Here is a 17240-nt window from a genome sequence, read left to right as displayed (position 1 = left end):
GGAAGGTGGATGCTAGCGCTAAAGCTAAAATGTTAGGATTTGAAATTCTAAGATAGTCCATGCCAATTCCAGTTACACCTTTGTCATTTTACCCTCTCATTCTCTCACTGAATTCATTCTTGTACGAGTACTAAACAAGATATCTTAGTCACCATACTCACCATAGAAGATATATAAACATTTTTTTTTTACTAATATATATTTTTTTATAAGATTACGGGGCTCAAGGGAGAGACAAAGAAAATCTCTCTCAAGTCCCATGAAATTTGATCTCTAAACCTCAGAGATATGAAGTGAAGAGCAATGCCACTCTACCACCTCAAATTCAATTTTCTCGTTCTCATCGAATTGAAAGATTAATTATAGTATTGATCTTCCAACTAAATACAAGGGGCGAAAAGCGTAACAATAAAAATTTTTAAAAAAATGTAAAGATAAGAAAAATATTGGTAGTTTAAAACAACAGTATACCATCATGGAGCTTCATATTCGTTCAAAACTGTAGTAATTTGCCTAGCAATCCAGGTCAAAACTCTTGGATTTAGAAAGATAACCTCTTAAGTGTTAAAGATACATCTATTGTGCAAAGAAATAAAGTTCTATCACAAACATATACATCAATAAATATCTATAATAAGAATGCAACACAAGGCTAGCTTAAAATGAAAAAGATATATTTGCCGTGTAAATAAAATTAATGATAAAAAGGGAACCAAAAGAAAAAAGAAAAGCATAACTCGTTATGTACATCATCAAGAATAAACTGTATCAAGAAAAAGCACAACAAAATGCCTATGTGCAAATATGGCCAAAATTTCCTCTTCATGTCGGATTCAGGTCGCGAGAAGCTTGGCCTTGCCATCTGCATTTAGGAGGTGAAATTCGGTTAACACATATTGCAGATATCCACTTACAAAAAGGCGGGTAAAGTGCATACCCATTCCAAACAAAGTATATAGAAGGAGCAAGATCAATAAAAGTTTTCATTCCAATAGGAAATACTGCATTTGCACTAGAAGTTTCCCTCGCAAGGAGGTTCTCCTAATGATCTTTTTTCCCTACTCTGTATTACCTTTATATATTCCTTTTCTTTCAATAAAAGAAAAGAAACACTGTGATACACACACACACACACACAGAAATAGTAATAAAAAAGAAAAAAGCGTAACTATAAAATCTAAGCTCACCTTGAAAGCAGAAATCTCGCAAGAGGGCTTATATTAGGATTAGAAAGAAACTCTTTGCTCTGCGTTTTTTTATTGCTATCATCTTCAGATATCATATTCGTACTATGATCAAGAGCTTTGTCACTCCTCGAAAAGATGTGAACTGCCAACTCCTGCAAATCCTTTAACGAAGGATCCCTCGAACTACAAAATTTCCACGTTTGCGAATTATTTCATTACTGAAGCAAATCCATTCAGATACTAAAAAGCAGTACAAAATATTCAGCAGCTATACCTTCCAAGTCGATGAAGTAGCCTGCTGACAAGAACTTCCGAAGAACCGGGCTTTGTTCGCTCCATATCAATAAGGGCATTTCTTACAGCAAGAGCATAACCTTCAGAGTCTTCAGCAACTACCTAACTCATGTAATCAAATTGATTTGTAAGGCTTCTCATAATTGTCGAAATGCTAAAATAATACAGTCTCTGCTGCTTAATCGATATAAGGATGCTTTCACTACCCCTACTTTAAACCTTATCAAGGTCCAAATTCAGGGTAACTTGAACATGGACATAAATCTTCCTTGGCTCTTTTATACTCCGTATTATGTAACATAGTAAGTTTTTTTTCATAGTTTCTAGGACACACTTTTGGAATCTGATCACGAAATCTTCAATTACGATAAAAAAATAGTTTTATCTTTCAATACCAGATGATTAACAGTCAAAGAATTTGGGTTCAGACATTGTAAAAGCTTATTTGACTCTTAATATGGGATGGAAGATGTAGAATCTATGATAAAAGAAAGACACCTCAGTAGACAAATTCAAAGTGGCTTCACTGTAAGCCAGTAACCCACAGTTGGCTGTAATTTAGCCAGATCACGTTCAGGCACACAGTAAATTGACACTTAAGCAATCACCAAAGCGGATAATGACAATAATAATAAAAAAAAAAAATTAAAAATGTAAGCTGAACCAACCTCCTTCACTGAAGGGATGAGCAGAGTAGATAACGAAGCAGATGATGTCACTATAGAGATTTTTGCATTTTCCTCATCATCACTTGTTGGACGTGACCTCAAGAAAGCTTTCTGAGCATCTAGGTATTGTCGACTACTACAACAGAAATGATAGTTGTAAACATTCAGCCACACTAAGTCACACTTAACTAAATTAATAATCAGTAACTACCAGCAGTACCTAGGAGATTCGGAACTATTCGACATTTGATCGGCTCGTCTGTTTTCTTGGGAATCTCTACTGGCCTTGTTTACAGCAGGCCTTTCCCGAGAAAATCCTTTCCGCAAACCTTTTTGCATGGCTGCCCTTGCCTAAGAAACAACAAAAGATCAGGCTGTAAGCCAAGACAGCAGTAAAAAATTTTTTTAACAAAAAATCATCAAAAACTAATTCCTGAAAAGTAAATACAAATTTACAAAAATGTATAGGTTCAAGGTGACATGCTTCTTTTGACAATATGTATTAAAAGCACTAAATGATATACAATTACATGTATTACATGAGCCTAAAATAACTAATAAAGCCAACCTCAGACAAGTTAGTAGCACTGTCTTCAAAAGAGGAGGTAGAACTTCTTTCTGGCATCCCAAGTTTTGACTTAGGAGTTTGAGGAGATTCTGGGTCATCACGTTGACCACGGACAACCATAGTCCCGCTAGTGGAGGCATCCTCAGGAGACGCATATGTGCTGCCAGACTGCATGATGATGGGAAAAAAAAAAAAAAAAAATCATCCTCTGATAAGTACAAGATAAAAAACTAATAATATAACACTTGTAAAGAATGACCAATATTACAGGAGTAGTGCTTTGATCACTGCGAAACGAAGATGACTGGGGTACTCCAGAAGATCTCACAACAACAGTCCCTGATCCAGTAGAAGACCCATCTTCCTGTAAAAAGGGTGCATTAACACTGTATGATGACATGGCAAAACAGGAGGTGAAATCACACATAGAATCCATATTCCATATTCATATGAAACTCTACTCAATTCTCAAAAAGATCAAGGACAATTGCAGGGAGCATTTAATATTGCCTTCTCACACCTTTGCATCATTTCAAACATCAAACGCACAACTATGCGGACTCTTTGATGACAAATTCATCAAAATAGGGTACCTTAATCTTAGTTATAGAAAAAAAAATCCTGAACCATTTGCTGCAGGAATCAACGGACATCTAATTAAAAGGACCAAAGCTCCATAGAATTCATTAAAGAAGTGTAAACTTCATAAGGAGATCGGAGATCCAACAACAATTTGAGGCCAGTACTAACATCAATTTTAGACAAACAGAAACAACTGTATAAGGTATCAATTTATGGGGGGAAAAAAAAAGTCAAAAACCTTCTCAAAGTGCTTTTCTGTGGACCCAATGATACAGACAGAGCATTAAACACTTCGAAGTATTATTAAATTTGATCAAAGTGAATCCGAACAACTGAATCAGTACATCTATATAACTGAGTGCTAATTCCCAGAACACAACCCAGTTGTATCGGAAGGCAAAATCCCATTGAACTTTCATATAACTATATAAGCTTCAAGCAACCAGAAATAACATAATTGGAATATAGAAAAAAGTGGGTGATGAAAAGAGAGTAGCTGCCATACATATTCATGAAAATTATTCTGTTTTTCATCGTCTCTGGAGTATCTCCCAAGGGAAACTTCTGATGATTCATACAGTCCATTTCCTGATGCAGATATCCATTGGCTGTCGCCATCAGAAGTTTTTCTTGGACTAGCGTCATTATTAAAACTTTCTTCACGTTTTGCCCTCACTGGAGGTAGTCTCACCGCACTTCGAACTGTTCCAGTACTCTGTGATCCTCCAATACTGAAGTCCCATCCCGCATTCCTTAATGTTTTTCCCTGATTACTGAGGTAATCAAAGTCAGTCAACGGGTACACTGAAAAAGTCAAAGTTCATGACCTAAACATTCAGCCCACCTTGCTCGGACAGTTTCATCTTTTCTTGGCTCTTTGGTCACCTTAACAGTGCCGGATCCTTCAGCAAAAGCTCTGAGACCATTTCTAACATTATCAATATCATCCTTTACATGATATTTTGGACGTTCTCTACAACGACAAAACAAAAGTTAATTAATGTACCACCCAAGCAAAGCACATAAGATTACAAGATTCATTTAATATAATTCCATGTCTAGCTTAATGAGAAAGAATGGTACAGGAAGGAACCTTGTAAAAAATTAAACTCATACAGCATAAATTGATAACGCACCTTATTCTTTCAAGAAGCCTGGGACTTCTCCTGGGATTTCTAATAAACCTGTGCTTTAATAGTTCTTTAGCACTAGGCCTCTGGAATCAAAGGGGGAAGAGCAATCAGCATTCGTTATCTGACTCACCAATATATTAATTCTTAAAAATAGAAATATATCAAAAGCTAAGCCCAACAGAAAGTATCTGGTGCTCAAAGGAACTTGCCTCAGCAGGAACTTTCCGCAAACACAAAGAAACAAATTCTTTCATGGGACGAGAGAAATGTTCATCCAGCTGTGCATCAGAAACATAAAAATTAAACTTTGTAAATCTCAAATTAAAAAAAAAAAAAAAAAAAGATCCCTTCATCAATATCTTAGCCCATTGTGTAAAACACAATGTTTTAATAGAAAAGAGAACTACAAGTCAATATCATGTAACAGATGGTTAAATACAAATAAGGCCACATGCATTTCTAGTCTGCACAAAAAAAGAAAAAAAACAAAGGCACTTCAGGAAGTACAAAACAAATTTAACATTAATTCTTATGTACTACGTTCTGTGATATCCAGACAGGAAGGACTAAAAGTTGGAGAAGAGGTAGTGATTTTGTAAAATTATCTAATACATTCATATAGTGAAAAGACACTGGCCAACCTGAGGAGGATTTTCCCGAGGTATTATAAAAAGAACTCTCATGGGGTGGAGATCAGCAAGGGGAGGCTCTCCTTTTGCCATTTCAATTGCAGTAATACCCATGGACCAAATATCCGCCTACATAAAAAAATTCCAAAATTAAGTCAGGTGGACGTAAGATGGCAAGTATTTAAAAGATGGATGGAAATCTAGTAAAAAGAGGAGACAAATGAAGAAAAACAAATAGTGTGCACGTGAGCAGGTTGCATATATATACAAACAATAGAAAAACAACATATCAAGTGAAGTGAATCATGATGTTAACCTTTTCATTGTAGCCTTCAGAGTTCTGTATTACCTCTGGAGCCATCCAAAATGGAGTTCCAACAAATGTCTACCATAAACAAAAACATTTGAAAAGATAATTAATCAGCATATACAACCAGCCAAAGACTAAAAAAAAAAAATTAAAAAAAAACTAACACAAGGCGTAATTTAAAAAAATAAAGTAATATACATGCAAAAATCCGAGCTGATTTAAACAATATGCTTTTATAAAAGCAGAAGAAGTCCTGAAATTGCAAACATGAAGGGGTGACAAAAATGAAACCTCTAAGATGCACAAGTTTCCACTGAAACCTTTTTGTTATATTGCTGATTAAAAAACAAGTATAAAGCAAGAAAAAAGGCGGAAATATATAATTCATTCACTTAGGAGGTGTTTGGTTCAAGTGTGGGTACAGGTTGGAACTTAATTCTACTATGTGTTTGATTTTATTAGGGAATCGAAATTTATGGTATAAGCACATACCATATGTTTGGTTGGTACAGGTAGGAACTTGATTCTACTATGTGTTTGATTTTGTTTCACTTAGAAGGTGTTTGTTCAAGTGTGGGTATGAGATATGAGTTTAAAATGGTTTAAAGCCCATACCATATGTTAAGTTAATGGTTTAAAGAATTATAGACCCTACCTTAAAACCCAAAGATATTGGGTTTATAAAATTTGGTGGGTTTGGGGGGGGGGGGGGGGGGGTGGCTCATGCCAATTATTCAAGTTCAAGTATAATAATAATAATTAAAAAAAAAAAAAAGGATCCCGTGTCCAAAAATAAAATCCAAATCCAAACCATCATGTATTCATTCTCGGCTCTAGCCCCTGTACCATTCTGTAAACCAAATGCCCACTTAAGGATATCTATTTAGTGTTCAGTTCAGGTTGGAAATAGGGATTTTCTAATCCAATCTAAAATCAAATTCAGTAAAGAATAACAAATTAAGAAAACCTTTTTTTTTTTTTTTGGCAAAATAGCTTGTGATCCATGATTTTTGTTACAAGTTCATAAGATTTTAAAAATAAATAAATAAATAACAACTCAAACTGGCCCATAATCACAACATGTTGGTCTTAGAAGATTAAGAATATGTAGTTCAATCATAACTGCAAATAACAAATTTTCTTAGAATATTACTCCTTCCGTGGGTTTCGTCCTAAATTACTCGCAACATTTTGACTTTATGCACTATTCACACACCTCAATTTGACCACAAGTTTTAGCTAAAATATATATATCAAATGTTAGTAATCATGTCAGATGTTGAGTCTGTCTTAATATATACTTCGCATTTTCCAAATATTAACATTTTTATAGTTTTTCTAATATATTATAAAAGAAATTGACAATCAAAGTTGTGCATTGGCAAGCGAGTCCACTTAAAATGTTACAAGTAATCTAGGATAGAGGTGTATAAAATTTTAAAATTAAGTATTTACAAAAAAGAGCCAAAAATAAATGGTTAATTAATCTTTCAATCAATTTTTGAAAATGTTTCAATTCCATCCCATCTAATCTTTTAAAAAAATACTTAAACCCACTCCAGATTACTTGGTAGTAATTTGGCTTGGCTTGGAATTGATTAAATACGAATAGAAGACAGCCCTAGGTTCACTAACAAACAATTTCATATACTTAGATCAATTAAAGGCTCTGTTAAAACCTATTGCTTAGGAATTTGATATCAGGACACGGAATTACAGCTTCAAAATCACAATCAAATCAATTACCCGACCCTGAACAAAATCTTCTAGAACTTGCTTAACTAGTCTGACCCCTCTAATAATCTTGATGCCCAACTAGCTTAACTTTTTCTCATAACCATGATATTGGGTCTTTTAAAAAAGGAGAAGAGCACCTTAAACACTAATTCCAACTTGAACTACTTGAAACACTTACTCTATATACTATTATTACTTATAAATATGGCCTTAATCTGTATTAGACCTGAAAAATAGGTCATTCAGGTCGAGTCATTTCAGGTCAGCTAACACTCCGGTTGGGTATGGGTCGGGTCAATTCAGGTTTCGGGTCAACTTCGAGTCAGGTATCGGGTCGAGTTGGGGTCGGGTCAATTTCCGGTCAAGTATGTTTGGGTCATATTCAGGTCAGGTTAAAATCTGGTCGGGTCATGTTCGGGTTGTTTCATTTGTGAATCAAGCTCAAATCAATAACTTTACACGGAGTATAAATTATGTTATTATAATAAAAACTACTAATTCAGTTTATGAGCTTAGCTACGGTTGAAGATGAAAAATTTGAGTTATTTTTGGTACAAGACATTTTAAGTTCAATTATAAGATAATTTTATGGGTATCGAGTCTGTTCGGGTCAATTTCGAATATCGGGTCAATTTCAGATATCGGGTATGTTCAGGTCAAACACTTTGGGCCAATTTCGAGTTGGGTCAACCTCAGGCAGGTGAGTTTGGTTGTCGAGTCAGGATCAGGTCAACTCCCCAATAGCAGGTTTTTTCGGAAACGGCCGAGTCAGGTCATAGGTTCGGGTCATTGGGTAATCTGAATCATGTTTTCATTATAGGAAATATTTGCAGGACCTACACAATAAGTTTGAGAAAAACCAACTAGTATATAAAGTAAATTAATGGAACATAGTTGGTTATTTACTTTATTTATGTCACCCAAACCTTTGCCTATTATGATTCAAAATGCCAATTAACCCTTGTGAGTCTATGCAAATCGTGATCAAGGTATTATTTGAAACACTGATATTGCATATCCATCATTACAAGCCATGATTCCCCTAAAAAATCTGGGCATTTGGATGTGAATTCACTACACAAGCATTTAAAGTCATGATACCGAGGATACGTGTATTTCCACCCTTGTAGGCCATAAATCCACTGGAAAATAGGTAAAGTTGTATTTAAAATGGCAAAGTTATATACAAAGATGCTTTGCAGACACATAATTTTTTTTTTTTTTTTTTTTTTTTTTTTTTTTTTTTTTTTTAAAAAAAAAAAAGAGTCCCCGAGTTCTCTTTCAATCACAATGTTGAACTTTTTCACTATTCACAAACACTCTTTTGACTATCTTTTGTGATTTATATGTTATAAAAAACATAGTAATGAGAGATCTCGTCAAATTCGTCTTGATATATGGTTACAAAATATTATTAAAGATATTACTGGTATAAGATGTGGTATAAGATGTGGATTGGCAAACGTAAAAGGCTCAACGATGCAATCAAAAGAGAGCGGACGAAGTATATGGTTATGACAGAATGTGTGGATGTGAGAGTAGGCGTGAGTGTACCATATGTGCAAATGTGTGTGTATACATGTAATAACTAAATGGGTTCCTAGCAAGTACCAACCAAAGTGGCTTCCCAAAAGACTTCCTGAATATGATGCTACCCGAGTACCAGATGATGTGACATGTACACAACAAACACATCCAGATATTATGATCCCCTCAAATGACTTGAACCAACAATTCCACTAACTACTGCTGAAAGTCAATCTGATGCTTTCACGGTACAAACGTAAAAAATAGATATTTCTGCTGTAAACTAGTAGTCTCTCTGTACCAATTAAAATCATATACTTCCTTTTTCCATCTTCCCCATTATAATTTTAATACTTTCCTTTCTTTCAAGGTTCTTAAACCTTTTTTATTATTACAAATCCCTCCTTTAAAACTCAGTATCTGCCTTCACGTCTATTATCTCATTTATGCAATAATACAAATACCCCACTAACTTCCATCAAATATACTTTTCCATAAAATACAAATACCCCACTAACTTCCATCAATTATACTTTTCCATAAAATAACAATAGATGATTCAACCACATCATATCTCCTAAAAGGCTAAAACTCTTGCAGTGATAAGTGTTCAAACTAATGTGGGACGGAGGATAAACCATAAAGCTATTTTGTATGCTATTGCTAGTACTCTATGTCAGTAACAATAGACAAGTTAACCACAGCTTTATCTCCTAAAAATCTTGCACTGGATAGTGCTCTATTAAGTGTCATAGCCAATTAGCCACTATCAGCAGGCAGGCAGAAATCAGCTAAATGAGTATAATGAGGTTAGAAATTAGTGAACCATGATCTACAGTACATGATACCTTTCTCCGTGATATAGTCTTTGTTAATTGAGCAGAAACACCAAAATCTGCAACCTAAGGAAAGACAAAAGAAGCATAAGAAAGTAAAACCTAATTGGATCAGGTACTCTGACAGAGCAAAGCCATTGAACAATTACAAGTATTTGAGAGAATTGATACCTTAACATCACCATTCTCAGTCAGCAATATATTTGCCGCTGCAAAATCAAAATCACCACTTTATTACAACATATAGTGAGGAAAATGCACATAGTATTAGGTCCCTAACTAGTAATGATAATTAATCTATGAATTACGTGAGAATAAATTTGAAAAAAAAAAAAGCTTAGGGAAAAATTTTTAAAAAGGAGGAAATAAAGATCAAATGCAATTAATAGAGCACTAACCTTTAATATCTCTGTGTATTTTTCCTTCAGCATGAAGATAATCAATAGCATGCAGTAAGTCACGTAAGATGCAGGCTATTGATATTTCATCAAGAGGGGGGCCTGACTGCAACTGCAGAAGCATTACTTAATTAGCAGCCAAACAAAGTATGCTTTCAATAGGAAGATCAAGTCATAAACCTGATGATAGTAACAAAAGCAAAATCAACAAACAGACCAGCGAGAGGAAACCCTGCTACAAGAATATGTACCCAACCAACCAATATTAAGATAACATAAAGTATCATTCACTTCAAACTTTAACCCCCTGTGATTATTCTAATGACCCTATCCAGTATACCAAATAATAAATGGGAAATCATCAACGGTAACATCGTAGGCCCACTTAAAAACATAACTTATTTATTCGCATCCTCCAAAATAGCCAAAAACTTAATATTTTCCTACTATATTGACCTTATGACAGTTAGAAAGCACACGATATTAAATATTTAAAAATGTGTTTCGTATCCAGTATACCAAATAATAAATGGGAAATCATCAATGGTAACATCGTAGGCCCACTTAAAAACATAACTTATTTATTCGCATCCTCCAAAATAGCCAAAAACTTAATATTTTCCTACTATATTGACCTTATGACAGTTAGAAAGCAGACGATATTAACTATTTAAAAATGTGTTTTGTAAATATAAACACCTTTATGATCCCTTAGAAGTGTAACGGGGTTGAATTGATAAGTAATTCATAATGGAAAAAGTTTGCTGCAACGAGGGCCCTTCCAGTCACACATTGGATATCCGAAATGATATCAAAGGCAGCTGCATCAGGGAGTGGGAGAGGGGAAGGTTCATTGAGGAAGAGAAGGGGAGGGGGGGGGGGGGTGGAGGGGGGGTGGGGGAGCAATGGCGAGGTGACAGGGGAATCTAAGGTAACATAGGAGTAGGAAGGGAAGGAATTTGAATTTTTTTTTTTTTTTTTTTTTCTTTGGTTTGTAATTTAAAATACTTCCTCTGCCTTTTTTTTTTTAAATAATTCTTTTGTTCTACTCCCTGCATTTTTGGCACACTATCTTTACCATCACACCCCTCTTACCCCCATAATACTTACATCTTTCAATCTTTCTCTTTATCTTACTCCTACCCACCTTTACACGAATTTTCTAAAACTACGTATCTACAGTGAGTTAAACAAAAAAAAAATCGTAGTAACATTATTCAATACTAGTTTCAACAGTCGTCAGTATTCTGTCAGTAAAGAGGACAAATTTAAAAAGAAAGAAAATTTTCAAGTTCTGCATTGTTTTGGAAAATGCCATAGATGTGAGAGTTAGTTTTTTTTAAAAAAAAAAGCCTAAAGTACAACATTAAATGGAAAATTTCATGTACACAAAGGGAAGTGAGGTGTAACAAAAATGCTTCAGAATCTGAGGTGTGACAAAAATAACAGAGAAAGATCGACACATACACTCAAACTCGGGAAAAAATTACAGAGTAAAATAAGCACATCTACAGAACAACGATGTATATTTCATGTACGCAAAGGGAAGTGAAAGGGATCCACACGGGACACATGCAACCAACAAATTAAGTCCAACAATTGATATTGGTTCCCAATGCTATAGGTCAATTCCAAGCCAAATAGTGGTAAACAAACAAAAAAAAACAGTTGACCTTTAGTCAGGTTGAAAGTTGTGTACTAAAAGGTGAGCTAAATGAACCACAGATGCTGAAGCACACAAGGCACAGAGGGTGAACACAATGAGGGTGCCACTATTCTCTTAAAGTGCATTAAAAAATGAAAAATAGGTTATGGAAAAGTTTTAAAATAAACTTATTTTGGATTATAACACAATTAATGGGTTAATTTTTCATTTGATTCAATAAGCTTTACTGACAGCTAGAGAATGGGTTAACTTGGCTGACCGACTCAACTATACTGTACTTGACATGACTGACTTGAACTGTGCATGATTGTGAGTGCAGACGTGCAGTGTGAAAGTGCACGTGCAAAAATGAAAAAAAATTGTCATTTTTGTATACTCTGAACTAGGTTGATTAATCAAAACCTTACCAAGTTTTTAAAATGGGAGGGTTGGGGAAGAGGGGTGCGTGAATAATTGCAGTAATAATAGATCAACACTTCAAATAATGCAGTAATTCTTGTGGAGAATTTTAATAATACCCTCTCCATTCCATTAGTTAAATGTTATTCCTAATTATCCCAAGTATAGTGCATACTCTTCTAACCATTGTGAACCAGCCCCTAAAAAATTAACTTGTAAGTTGTAACCATAGATGGAAAATTAACCTTACCCAATCCATCAATCTCTCTCGAAAGTAATTTTTCTCTGGGAACCCAAGTAACAAGAAATTTGGATGTAAACAAGGTGATGAAAGGACCCCTATTGACTCTATCCCACAATTCGATCTTCTCTATTCTTTCTTAAACAACCTCACCCCAACACCTATACAACCCTATTACTTACACTAGATAGGCTTGCCCAAGACTAGGAGGACAATAAGTTCAGGAGCAGGGGAGTTAAAAAATTGCTCAAAGGTATATTTCGCAAAATTAACTCCAAAAAAATCACAAGCAGTCTGCAAAATGTAGAAGCCTCCCAAAATTTTCTTCAATATATTAGATGTGACTCCCTGGGTTTGAATGAAAAATTGCAAATGGAAGGCTGCCAACCAGCTAAAAGCTCTTGCTTTTTCCATCATTACTGGTGCTCAAACTTGTTTTATTTGAGCCTCATTCCTGTATTTTATTTGCAAAAGTAGCTTTTATTATTATTATTCTTACCTATAATTAGTGTGCATGTACAACCAACAGTCAATTAGAAAGCTGAAGCAACAAAGAATTTCAAAGAAGATGAAAAATTAGACCTAAATCACAGAAACATCTGACCACAACATCCGTATGGACTGCAACTATACAAAGGGATATGCACTTGCTTGTTTAAATTTATATAGGCAAATAATGCATGCCCATCATTGCAATAACTTTAACATAACTTATTTAACATATTGTGAACTCAACAGCACGGACAATACTGGACTAGAAAAGAGAAGAAGAGACCATGAAGCAAGAAACATATAAAAGTAACTTACTAAATCAGCAACTGAGCCACCAGCCATATACTCCATTATTATCCATAATTTTGTTTGATGGAGATAAGAACCATAGTATTCAGTGATGTACTGTGAGCGGCATTGTGACAGAACTGAAATTTCCTGCTTTGTAAAAAAAATATGATAAGATAAAATATAAAAAAAGTGATGCAACAACAATGTAGTTGCCAACATACCTTCTGAATGTCTTCAATATCATCTTCGCTGAAAACCACCAAAATATAGGAGGGAAAAATCAATTTGTGAAATATAGAGCAGAATATAGGATAAAAACTGAAATGGTTGCTAAAGCAATATCAAAGAGGAAACATAGTCAACTGGTAGTATGAAATTTTAATTATGCAGCAAAAAGCAGCACAATTACCTATCTAGGCCTTTTCATTAGTGAAACAAAATTGATGAATAGAACGGAAGAAAGGATATCATCAAAGTACCACGCCCCTTAAAAAAAACAACCAGCTACATTTTCCACAAGTATTAACTATTAAAACCACTCAAGCAACTTGGCATTTAAGCACTCTTACATAGCTCCTAACATAGCTTTCATCCAAGCTGTCAGACCAAAATTTTGAAATCTCTATATTGAGGGCATTACATTGAACCATATAGGTTTCCAACATCATACTCTTGCAAAAGAAGATTACAGACTAAAAGCTTTGTTTAAGACACCACAAAACTAGCTTAAAAACTACGGAGTATTAAAAGTTTGACAGGGAAGTTGAGAGGGTAGCTGATTCAAATAAATCCAACAAACATAAATGCCCCTATTTTAGCACACATAATGAGTGATAAATCCAACTATTTCGTCTCAATTAAAATAATGAGTAATAATAAAACCCTTCAGGGTTAACGGCCGTGTCCAAGCACCTATGATTGAAAAGATTGAACATTTAAACAACGAATGATCACAACCATATCCATGATTAAGAAAATGGCATAGAAAAAGAAATTAAAGAAAATGATCAAATTCCCATATTCCTACTGATGATAATACCTTTGAATTTCTGGCCATTGAGGAAATAAAGAAAGTAAGGTCAATATTAAATCACCTTCCAGTAACCAATCATTTCCTTTACACAGATACATACATATATATATATATATATATATATAATAGAAGGCAAACACTGAGACACAGATCACTTCTAATGATGTTTGCAGAAATATTAGGATGTAGACGACAAAGTGCATTATATCACCTCATTCGATCTTTGCAAGACAACAACAACTTGTCAAATCAATGAAACTGAAATTCCAAAACTATTATGACAACCAAAGCAACACAATAGACAATTCAGCTATCAACTAGCTATAGCAATTAGCAAAAAAGGAGATTATCTCAAGCTTAGCAATTAAAACAAATAGCCAAATCTATAATGATGCTAAAAAACTTCACATAAGAGAAGGAATGAAGACTCACGATTCCTCAAGGTCAATAACCTTAATTGCAACTACTTTATTGAGCTCCTTGTCAAAGCTGCAAAAAAAGAAAGCAACCGATGATAGATAATAATTGCAAAATGTCAAAAAGATATTAGCAGTTTAAAATACCAGGCTTATTTTGATAGTACTACTTCGGTTACTATCATAATATCATACATCCAGCAGCACAAATGATAAATCTAAAAGTCAATAAAATGGTACTTAGAGTGTAAAGGTTCTTCCGTTTCTAAACAACTAACACTTCGCGCAGATAGAAGCATAGTATCAAAAGTCTGGGAAGCAAACTATAGATACGCCTTTTCTTGCCACTTAGCAATACAGTATGGAACTTTAAAAAAACATTGACTCAAAGAGTTAAAACCTAATCAACCAAATTGCTTCTTACTAATCAACATAAGAAACAACTATAAAAAAGCGAAGATTATTAGAATGCCACTTAAACTATCATAAACAAAGTTGCATCCAACAATGTTACTTAATTGCACACTAAAGGGCAATGCTACAAGTATCAAGACTATCAACAACTTATTTACAAGCTGCAAACAACTAGGTTCATACCCTTTATAGACGTCACCGAATGAGCCTCTTCCAATCAGCTCCAAATCGCCAAATCTCGACCCTGCAGCTTCAATAAACGCCGCCACATCCGCCATTTCAACCGAAACTCCTCACCCCACTTGCAATTCAACAAACACCCTACTTCCTTCAATCATACATCCTCACAATCATCACATTCATCAACACAAACATCCATTCCCTAATTCCCAACACCCTAAATCTACAAAAATAATCCCACAATGTACTCTTCTCTCTGTAACACCGAAATCTGCAAATTACACAACCCAATTCAATAAAAATCAAGCTTATAAACACCCAAAAATCAAAACCCAACTACAATGCGTAAAGACTAGAAATCGTTACACATCAAAATACAAAGAAATGCGACACACCAACAAATCAAAAAATCAAAAAATTAAAAAATTAAACTAAAACTTATACAATACAACGAAATTGAAAGTGAAACTCCAACAATAATCCGTGTAATTCAATGAAATCCTAGGGTTTTCAGCAAAAATCTACACCGGAAAATTTGAAAATAAATGAAATTAACAACAATTACCTGATTAAATAACAAAATTGAAGAATTACCGAACCCAATAAATGATGATTAAGCGATCGATGAAGAAGTACTGAAGTGGGTTAATGGAGAAGTAGAGAGGAAGAAGATGAAGAAGAAGCCATGAAAATTTGTGTTTATTTTCTCTCTCCTCCTAGGAGAACGAACGAAGCTGGCAATTGACAAGATGAAATTGAACGAAACCTCTTTCCTTTTTTTTTTTTTTTTTTTTTTTTTTTGGTGGTTTGTTTTTACTTGGTGATTTTTTTTTTTTTTTTTTTTTTTTTTTTTTTTTTTGAAAGAACTTGGTGAATTTTTTGACTATGTAAATTTCCTATTGGAAGATGTAGACAGTTTTTATTTAACCCAAAGAGGCAAAGGATATGTCAATATGACAATATGACATTGAGTTGAAATATACTGAGTAGAGAGGTGTAAATACGGATGTTCGGGTTGAGTTAGGTTCAGGTTGGGTCTAATTCAAACTTGAATTATGTTAAATTCTTATATCCATGCGAGAAAAAATTAAATTGGATGTTTTTCGAGTCGGTTTTAATTAGGGTCAAGTTTTGACACCATTAATACGGAGTATGCCAAAAAAAATGTCAACTTTGCCACATAATAAGAAAATAGATTGTCAAGTGATACTCGTAAGGGAAAAAAAGTACTGTGTAGTTAACATTCTATAGGATAGAGGGATGTGTAGACTAAACATTGATTTTAGACATAAACTAAACGAGATTTAATAACTGAATCGACACTTCTTACAAGTCAATTCAGTCCAGCTTTGCAGGTCAGATTCATTGAGACTGAGGGGAAAAGATAAGAAAAACCTCACCCCAAAAGAGCTTCTAATGAGATTTGTTTCTATGTCCTTTAAGCCATGAGGTCAAACCTTTACCACTAGGTCAAGCCTTACTTAGTATATTCTCCATCCAATTTGATAAATTGCTTTTGTTACATGTAACATCTCACAAGTTTCAAGTTTGTAATTTTTGAAGGAGCAATGGAGCATGCACATGTCTTGAACAATCACGTAAGCTTCTAAAGGGGTAGATTAAGGCCCTGTTTGATTCACCTTAAAAAATTAATATTAAGTAAAAATAATTTCAGTTCAGTAAAATTAATTTCAGTTCAGTAAAAATAAGTTCAGTTCAATAAAATTCAGTTTTCTTAAAGAAGAATTATAATAGAAAATCAGTAAAAATAATTTCAGTTCAGTAAAAATAATTTCAGTTCAGTAAAATTAAGTTCAGTTCAGTAAAAATAAGTTCAGTTCAGTAAAAATAATTTCAGTTCAGCAAAATTAAGGTGAATCAAACAGGGCCTAAATTGACAAGAAGATTGACATCCACAAAGTGAATGTTGGTGATATTTTAAGATGAGGAGATAGATAGAGATACATAGTAGTAGAGATTTATGTGACGAAGAGAGAGATAGGGAGAAAACACGTACAAATAAGAAAATGTTGTAATATTTCATATTTGTAAAATACCCTAGAATGGTATTGTTGCAATATTTAGGTAATGGATGAAGTATTTATCTGTTCATTGAAAGAAAGGGTAGCACTAGGGGTTCGATGAGGTTTGTATAACTTGATTAAAATAACAAATGAAATAACATTATGGGAGAAGGGAGTACATCTTATGTATAGTAGTTGAAAAATGAAATCCCAAA

At 34.1% G+C, this 17240-nt stretch overlaps 1 protein-coding gene across 2 annotated transcripts; it reads right to left on the bottom strand.

The window, feature by feature from the left end:
* Positions 1–464: 464 nt before the first annotated feature.
* On the bottom strand, positions 465–15776 carry LOC145603758 (uncharacterized). 2 transcript variants are annotated; one of them, XM_081659741.1, is made up of 21 exons: positions 15567–15776; positions 15005–15272; positions 14424–14480; positions 13180–13207; positions 12983–13105; positions 9870–9981; positions 9643–9680; positions 9484–9537; positions 5378–5446; positions 5074–5190; positions 4642–4710; positions 4436–4515; positions 4144–4272; positions 3805–4072; positions 2986–3081; positions 2718–2885; positions 2370–2500; positions 2150–2285; positions 1462–1583; positions 1188–1370; positions 465–862 (listed from the first exon to the last, which is right to left on the bottom strand). In XM_081659741.1, exons 2-21 carry the CDS (start codon positions 15097–15099, stop codon positions 823–825), a joined length of 2115 nt encoding a protein of 704 aa, XP_081515867.1. In that variant the 5' UTR covers positions 15100–15272; positions 15567–15776; the 3' UTR covers positions 465–822. The 2 variants fall into 2 exon arrangements, with proteins under 2 accessions (XP_081515867.1, XP_081515868.1); XM_081659742.1 differs by having other exon boundaries at positions 467–862; positions 2150–2282.
* Between the last annotated feature and the right edge of the window lie 1464 nt (positions 15777–17240).

Source organism: Chenopodium album, chromosome 22 (assembly GCF_948465745.1).
Source record: "Chenopodium album chromosome 22, dcCheAlbu1.1, whole genome shotgun sequence".
Classification (NCBI taxonomy): Eukaryota; Viridiplantae; Streptophyta; class Magnoliopsida; order Caryophyllales; family Amaranthaceae; genus Chenopodium; species Chenopodium album.
This window is presented reverse-complemented; position numbering and strand designations above follow the sequence as displayed.